We start from the raw sequence: 8,303 nt of genomic DNA on the forward strand, positions 1-8,303 counted from the left end.
AATAATATTACTGACCTTCCAGGATTGTTGTGAGGATCAAATGAGATAATATTTGTAAAGCGCTTTGCACACAGTGCCTGACACATAGTAGGTGCCATGTAAATGCTAGCTACTACTGCTTTTATTGTTGTAGTCTACATTTTAGCTAGTTAAAGGTTAAGTTATCAGAGATTACTCCCACTCATGATCAAGACAGCAGTACTGTAATGCAAAGAACATTGGATAGAGAGGATCCCAATGGAGACACAGAGACCCCAAAATTGAATGCACCCAAAATTGGTGCATTTAAATGAATTATTTTCCATATAAATATTATTAAGCAAGCATAGTTATTTGTATTGATCTTTAATGTTGTTTCTAATGGGGGGAGCACCTATAATTTTGTTGATGTAGGAAATTCCCAGCGAGAAAATTCCCTTCACCAATACAGATCAGTGACTCTTTTGCAACTTAAGTCTTAAAGAGCTGCCTAGGGCACCAAAGGTTACAGGATTTGCCCAGGGTTACAAAATCAGGGGCTAGAGCACTGGCCCTGGAGTCAGGAGGACCTGAATTCAAAGTCTACTTCAGACACTAGCTGTGTGACTCTGGGCAAGTCATTTAACCTCATCGGCCTCCGTTTCCTCAACTGTAAAATGAGCCAGGGAAGGAAATGGCCAGTGTCTTTGCCAAGAAAACCCCAGCTGGGATCACAAAGAATCAGACACGACTGAAACAGCAACATCTTGTTTGTACCTAGTTGTTTGCATGCTGTCTTCTCCATTTGACTGCGAGTTCCTTGAAAACAGGGTCTATTCTTGCCTTTTTTTCGTACCCCAACACTTCACACAGGGCACATAGTGTTTGTTGACTGACTGACTGACTGACATCTCTTCCCCAGGCTGAACAACCCTAGTTTCTTGGACAACTTTCATTTGAGGGCTACATTCCAGCAGCTGCCTGGCTTCAGGCCAGAGCAGAGAGAGGCCAGGATGAGCCCTTGCCAGGGTCTGAGTCTCGGGCTTGACAGACAATCCTCACCCCAGCCTCTCTGGTCTCTCAGACACAGCAAGCAGTGTGGGTGAGCCAGACTTCCAAACCAGTTTCTCTGTTGCTTCCTGCTGTCTTTCTGTACTTCCTCCTTTGACAGACTCCTCCCAATCTGAGCCCTTTCTGACAGCCAACCACCTGGGTCTCCCAGTGGGGGAACCCTAACTGGCCAATCACAGGGCAATGGGAACCCTTGCCAATGACTTCCTCCTTCAGGCCCCAGGGTGCCCCAGACAGGAGGGGAGCTTTCCCTCCCTCTCCCTGCCAATGCCTGGCCTCCGCCTTCCAAAGCCATGAAAGAGACAGACCCAGGAGCCCCTGGGCAGGAAACACTGGAGCTTTTCCAAGACTACATCACTTATTACCGGGCAGGAGGCCGGGATGGGCGGCTGTGGGCCTGCAGGCAGCCAGCTGTCACCCAGAAGGCCAGGCAGCTCCTGGCCTCAGGGGCCAGGCAACCCCGAGGACTCTGCTTGTATGAAGAGGCAACCACTGGGGGCTCCTGCCAGGGGCTTCTGGGGCAGGGAGAGAATGTATGTCCAAGGCTGGTGCCAGCACTGGAATTCCTGGAGCTCATATGTGTCAACCTCTTTCTCCTCCCTTGGAGGAGAGAAATAAAGTCACTGAAGGTAGGTACTAATCCCAGCAGATAAGGGACTGACCAGCAGGGCATTTAACTTGGTTATCAGCCCTGGGTCAGCGGAGGGGGGATGAGGGGGGAGGAGAGTCTGAAGAGAGAAAAGGAACAGATAGGAAGGTAAGGGATAAGAGGGGAAGGATTAGGAGGGCAAAGGTGGGATCCTGCAGTTCCTTAGGAATCAGAAGCATAGTATCATAAGGTTCTAGAAGTCCAACCCCTCACATTTCTGACTTCAGCAGGGAAATGGCTTTCAGGAAGACTCCAGAGATGAAGTCGAAGGGAATCAGGAGATCTGGGACCAGATCCTTGGTTCCACCCCTGTGGACTTGAGCAAGTCACTTCTTGGTTCTGTCTCAGTTTCTTTATCTGTAAAATGGGGCTAATAAAACCCCAGCCTGCCTTACAGGAGTGCCATGAGCATCCAATGAGATTCTTTATAAAGCACTATGTAAATATAGGGCACTGGGAACCTCTGACATTGACTTCCTACTTTACAGGGAATATGTAAATATGCAAAGTGCTATGTAACTTATTATTAGCCTAGTGTTCATATGACTGGAAAGTCTTTCAATCACCATACAGACAGCAAATATTTATCAAGTAGCTAATATTTTCAAGGTCCTGTTCTCAGCATCATAGAGCAAAGTGTCAAATATGGGGTCCCACCGCCTATTACTTTCGAGGACAGCCCACAACCAGATTAAAATTGGAAAAATTTAAATTAAATTAAATTAAAATTGGAAAATATTTAACAAAATAAATAAAAGTGTAATAAAATAAAGGCATCACTATATCCTTGGTGATTCCCATTTCTATTTGAGTTTGCTACCACTGGGGTCAGGCACAGGAATCAAAGTAACTGCTATTTCTCAGGGAGAGTAATAGATTTAGAGCTGGAAGGGAACATCAAGTCCACCCATCATTTTACAGATGAGGAAACTGAGGCTGAGGGAGCTTAAGTGACTCACCCTGCATGACACAGCCAATAAGAGTCTGAGGCAGGATCTGAGCTCAGATCTTCTTTACTCCAAATCTAGCATTCTATCCACCATGCCACCTCGTTGACTTCCAGAGCAGAGCCATAACCATCACAGGACCACCAGGGGTTTTCCAATGAGCCCAGACATGACGGATCATACTTCTCCCCCCTCCTCTCCAGAATGCAGAATTTGAGGGAACATGCATCTTTCTTTCACATGCTGTTTGGCTTAGGGCTGATGGGGAACTGCAAAACACACAGGATTGCTGTGGGGATGAAGCAGCTTCCATCCCCACGACTCACCAATCAACACCTCTTCCATGGTCTCATCACTGACTTACCTTCCCCCACCACTACTACTGCATTCAACCATAATAGAAAGTCCCTGGGCTATCTGGCCTGAGCACCTGCCCTGCCCCAAGTAGGCCATCTTGTCTTAACTGGGTGTGCATCAGCTGTGGGATGTTTGTAAAATTATAATCATCAAGACAGTCCCAGAAAAGAAGTGAGAAAATGTACCTCCCTCCCTCCCTTCTTTGCAAGGGACTTTCTTTCTTTATCCCTTGTTACAAAGTATAGTTCTCTGCACGGGGTGTGGGAAGGGGAGAAGGTATTTGGAAATGAAAGTGATACAAAAACAAAAAATTATTACATTTTGGGAGGGTTTTTTTTGTTGTTTTTTTTTTAAGGCAACTGGGGTTAAGTGACTTGCCCAGGGTCACACAGCTAGTAAGTGTCTGAGGCCAGATTTGAACTCAGGCCCTCTATGACTCCAGGGTTGGTGCTCTATCCACTGCACCACCTAGCCGTCCCTTTTGGTTTTGTTTTTTGGTTTTTTTTTTAAGAGCCTTGGACTAAAAGTGAGGACTAAATTGAAGTCCTTTGCTTTCAGATTTACTCCCTATACCAAACTGGGAAAATAACTTTCCTGGGGCAACTAGGTGGTGCAGTGGATAAAGCACCAGCCCTGAAGTCAGGAGGACCTGAGTTCAAATCTGGCCTCAGACTGAACACTTGACACTTACTAGCTGTGTGACCCTGGGCAAGTCGCTTAACCCCGATTGCCTAAAAAAAAAAAACAAAAAAAAAAACTTTCCTTCTCTGGATAGACCTCAGTTTCCCTATCTGTAAAATGACTTGATGATCTTTACATTCCCTGCCAAGTCTTACATTCTAATATTGTACATTTGAAGGTCCTTTCTGGTTCTAACATTCTATACTGGGAGGTACCTCTCAGCCATGACCTATTTTGTGTTCTAACAAATACCCTTCTCTTGTCATATCCCTTTCAACCTTAACATTTTACGATCTTTATCCTAACATTGTTATGCTCTATCTATAATCTAACATTCTACGTTCTTGGAACCCATCCCACTCTAACTTTTCATTGTTTTAATGTCCATTCCAACTCTATTAGGTTTCTTTAACTTCAAGGTCCCCAGTCCCATGATTCTACATCTGTCCATCAAACCCTGGGGACCCCTAGTTATCAGAGTGAGCAGGATCCTCCTCCCTCCAATGTTCGGTCTTCCTCAAAGGTTTGCCTCACTCCTAACGCCTTGTTTTGTTTCAGACATTTACAGGTAATTTTGTCTACTCCGTTCGGTCTGTGCTTTCAGAAAACACTGTGGAAATGATCCTGAAGAAAATAGGTTATGTTGCCTTAACAGCCACGGAATTTTCACTTGTCAGAAAAATAAACGAGGAGGAAGCCATGCAGACAGCATTTGAAATCTTCCTCACCAGAGTTGAATGTGAAACCATCCTTGGAATATCTCCTGAGTCAGGTCACAGGGAGGAGGTGGGCACCCTTTTACAAAATGCCCAGCCACCCAGGCTTCCAGAATGCTTGAAAGACACGGAGACTCATCCCAACCAGGTGTCCAGGCTCCTGGGCAAGAAGGAGACAGGCAATTTGTTTTCCAACCTAAGGGATGCACAGGACCCAGCAGACAAAGGCAAATTTGAAAGCCCATGGAGTGGGAGAACAGGGGATGGCTGTCATCTGAAATCAGATCTAAGTCTGCCCAGGGGAACATCTCCCACAGATGTCCTCACCCATGATCAGGAAGCAGTCCAAGATGTTAGCAAGTGTTCAGACAGTGATGAGTTCCTGAATTGCTACAGGGACATCTTCATTGGCCAGATGCCCATTTTCCCCAAGGACCTCCCTCCAAGTAGCCAGAGGAAGCGCCAGTCCCAACATGGCTGGGCTGACCAAGGTATCTTGGTCTCCAACAAGGCTGCTATGTCCAGAGTTGCCTCCATTCTGCCCCCTCTGGCATGCAGTGGCCCCCAGGCCCTAACAGTTTTTGCAGATCCAACATCTGACAACAGTAAGGACCCTGGCCCACAGGTAAGGCCTAAGCCAGCAGAGGTGGCAGGCCTTGGCAGAACCACTAGGCCCACCCAACCAGGCACAGCTCCAGAGTCCCAACCAACCAACATGGCCCTAGCCCTCTGTGACAGCACTCCCTGGGAAGACAACTGGTCCAGTGAGGATGACCTTGACGACCTTTCCTCTTCCTTTAGCAGGCTCCGAATTAAAGCTCACAGTACTGAAAGCCTTGAATATCCTGTTGAAGAGACCTTGAAGAATCAGGCTACCGGAAGCCCCAACCATGCTGAAGGAGGGCCCAAGTGTCTTGACGTAACTGGTAAAATACATCCTACCACGCAGCCAGTATCAGAATTAGTGTGTGGACCCCAGAACAGTGGCTGTTCTGAGAGCAGGAGGAAGCAGCTTCAGGGAGCTAAACCATCCTTTCGACACGTCCAGGAGCCTCCAAACATTACATACATTCCTCCCAGAAGTCTAGAAGTGCTTCCTTCAGATACCACCATCAGCACACACCAACAGGATGACTGTCAATGACTGGCTAAAACCCACTAGGTAACAAGGCTTTGTGTCTATCAGGAGGGGGAAGCAACATTCCCAGGAACATGGGCTAGGCAAGGTATTTATACTCCTTACTTGACTTTCTGAATAGGGACAGGGCCAAGGGAACTTGGAAACAACATGTCTTCCCATTCCCCATTTAGGTTCTGTCACAAGGACATTCAATCTTATTCCTGCAAGGACATGGAGGACTCCGTCATTGGAAAAGAAGACAGGAAAGCAGAAATCTGGAAAAGTGCATAGAATGTGAGGCCTGGAGTCAAAAGACCTAGGTTTCGATCCCAGTCCTACCATCCACTATGACCAAGGGCAAATCACATTCCATCTCTGGACTTCAGTTTCCTCAGCTACATGCAAGACAAGTACATCAGACTAAGACGCATCCTAATGCAAACATTCTTATGTTTTAACCTTCTATGTTCTAAGATCTCTTCAAGCTGACATTCTATATTCTAAGATCTCTTCTAGCTCTGACCTTCTATGTTCTATCATTCTATGTCCTAAGGTCCCTTTAATTTGTGATATTCTGTATTCTAAAGTCCCTTCTAGTTTGGGTAGGAAGGAGAGTTACAGAATTTACATAGATTAGAGATTTCTCCAAGAGAATCCAGAGAAGTTTCACTCCCACAAGCACAAAGATGGTGGGTTACCACAGAAAGATCTAGGAATATATTACCATGGAAAACTTGACTGTCACGAACTGGCCACGTGACCATGGGAAGATCGTGATATTTTCCTGTGCCTTACTTTCCTCATCTGCAAAAAGTGGATGGTGATCCCTGCCCCTCCCCCCAGGATGCTGTGAGGTAATATGTAAATATCACTGGGGAGCTGACATTATCATGGACCCTTCCGTGGTAGCTGCTGCTTCCTGACTTGTCTACTTTCCATTCCTCCATTCTCCTACCTGTAGCAGGGGTGATTCCTCTGCCACCTGTAGGCATCAAGGAACCCTGACTTTGGAGTCAAACAACTAGGTCTAGAGCCTGGCTTCTTAACCAACTATTACTATGGATATCACTTTACCTTCTGTACCTCAATTTTCTCAGATTTAAAGTGAGGGAGTTGTAGTAGATGGTGATTATGGTCCCTTCCAGTTCCAATATTCTTTGATCTTATGCATTGTTGCATAGTCTGAGACTAGTCTTGGTTTTGGTTAGTACAGGAGCCCCAGGACTAGTGGGTATTTGGCTCAGCATCATCACTCTTAAGGTTGGTCCCCCCTTGATGCAGTTTCCCAGTGGCTGGAAATTTTGTCTTTAAGTCCTCATCTCCAGGTGTCTGAACCCTGAACCTTCGTGCTACAGGTCTAGACCTCCCGACATCTTCTGTGCAATTGTCACGATACCACCTGGCTATCCCAGTGCTATGTTCATTGCCTCAAACCTTCCTCACCTCCACCCCTGCCACTGCCCATACTGACATCCCATATCCCAGACTCTGCTCCAACTTCAGGATTCAGAGCTAGAGCTCCGTTCTGCCTGCAACTGATAAGCAGGTTGGATTGCAGTTTCCTAAGTTTCCTTCCAGTTCAAAACCCTATGATTTCTGCCTTCCTTTGTCTTGAATCTGCTTTCTAAACTCACTTTGCTGTGTGGTCATCCCGAGATTAACAGCTGCTGCTTCATAAAATCTGCAACCAACTTTCCAATCCCTGCCTGACCCCAAACATTTGCCCTGATGCCTCGTTCTGGCTTCCCCAGTCCAGCTCAGCCCATCCCTGAGGTCTACTTTGGGCAATTACTATCCTTTTCTAACAAATAAGAGGAAAACAGGGGCAATAGGGTATGATATAAAGAACACTGGAGAGGGAGTTCAGAGAATTCTTTTCTGGTTTTGGCACTAGCTGGTGTAGCAAAGGACCACAAAAGAGGTAAGGGGTGGCAAATGCCAGAAAAGCCAAACCACTATGACCACCATCATGTCCCTTCAGATCCCAGTGGAGTCAGCCCAAGATCTGAGCCCAAGAGCCCTGGTAGTAGCAATGTATTCCCTTCTTCCGCAAGATCACCAACCCTAATTCCAGCTCAATCCCCGAAGCCACCATGCAGGGAATTAACCCTAATGGAGATGTGACCTCGCTACCCCCTATCTTTCTCACCAGTCAAAGCTACTGATCTGGAAAGGAAAACTCACGCCACCAAAGTCCCTGGCACTGTCAAATGATTCAACACCAAAAGTGGAAAAGGTTTTGTCAGTGGAAATGACACTGTGGATGTATTTCTATCTTCTTTGCCACTGTGCCCATGGGGCCTTCCCATCTGACTCCCAGCTGAAATCTTCCACGTGTTGTCACCCCTTTAGAATGTGGGGGCTTGGGGGAAGGGACTGGCTTGCTCTTTTTCTATTTGCATCCCCGGGATTTATCCTGGCGCTTTGCACATAGTAAGCACAATAAATGCTTTCTCATCCATTCACTCACAAACTCATTCTGTAGCCTTAGACAAGTCACATCTCCCTTTCCTGGGCCTAAGCTTCCTCTTTTGTAAAATGAGGGGGTTAAATCAGAATCCAATTCTGTTACTATGATTCTAAGCAGCTCTTAGTTCAGAAAGAAATATCCTTAAACAAAAAAACCTGTTGATAAACAGACCAGCCCCATCAAGTTAAATCAACGAATTTATATTAGTGCTGGGTCTACAGATCTCTTACGGGCAGGAGAGAGGGGCTAAGATTTCACATAGCAAAGGGTTTCTCTCCCCCTTCCTCCTATAATAACAGCTAATATTTAAATAGTGCCTACAACGTGCCCAGTA

The 8,303-nt window shown here is 46.2% G+C and overlaps 1 protein-coding gene across 1 annotated transcript; it reads left to right on the forward strand.

Moving 5' to 3' along the window:
• Positions 1-1,235: 1,235 nt before the first annotated feature.
• On the forward strand, positions 1,236-8,303 carry LOC114027869. Its single transcript, XM_027842053.1, has 2 exons — positions 1,236-1,658; positions 4,222-8,303. Exons 1-2 carry the CDS (start codon positions 1,323-1,325, stop codon positions 5,521-5,523), a joined length of 1,638 nt encoding a protein of 545 aa, XP_027697854.1. The 5' UTR covers positions 1,236-1,322; the 3' UTR covers positions 5,524-8,303.

Source organism: Vombatus ursinus, unplaced genomic scaffold (assembly GCF_900497805.2).
Source record: "Vombatus ursinus unplaced genomic scaffold, bare-nosed wombat genome assembly UNPS02014864.1, whole genome shotgun sequence".
In the NCBI taxonomy this organism is placed as follows: domain Eukaryota; kingdom Metazoa; phylum Chordata; class Mammalia; order Diprotodontia; family Vombatidae; genus Vombatus; species Vombatus ursinus.

What these genes read in the sequence shown, in the direction of transcription:
- LOC114027869 (XM_027842053.1), top strand. Translation starts at nt 1,323, where the DNA reads ATGAAAGAGACAGACCCAGGAGCCCCTGGGCAGGAAACACTGGAGCTT. An exon ending in GAGAAATAAAGTCACTGAAG is followed by an intron (nt 1,659 to 4,221) that starts GTAGGTACTAAT and finishes GTTTTGTTTCAG; the next exon opens with ACATTTACAGGTAATTTTGT.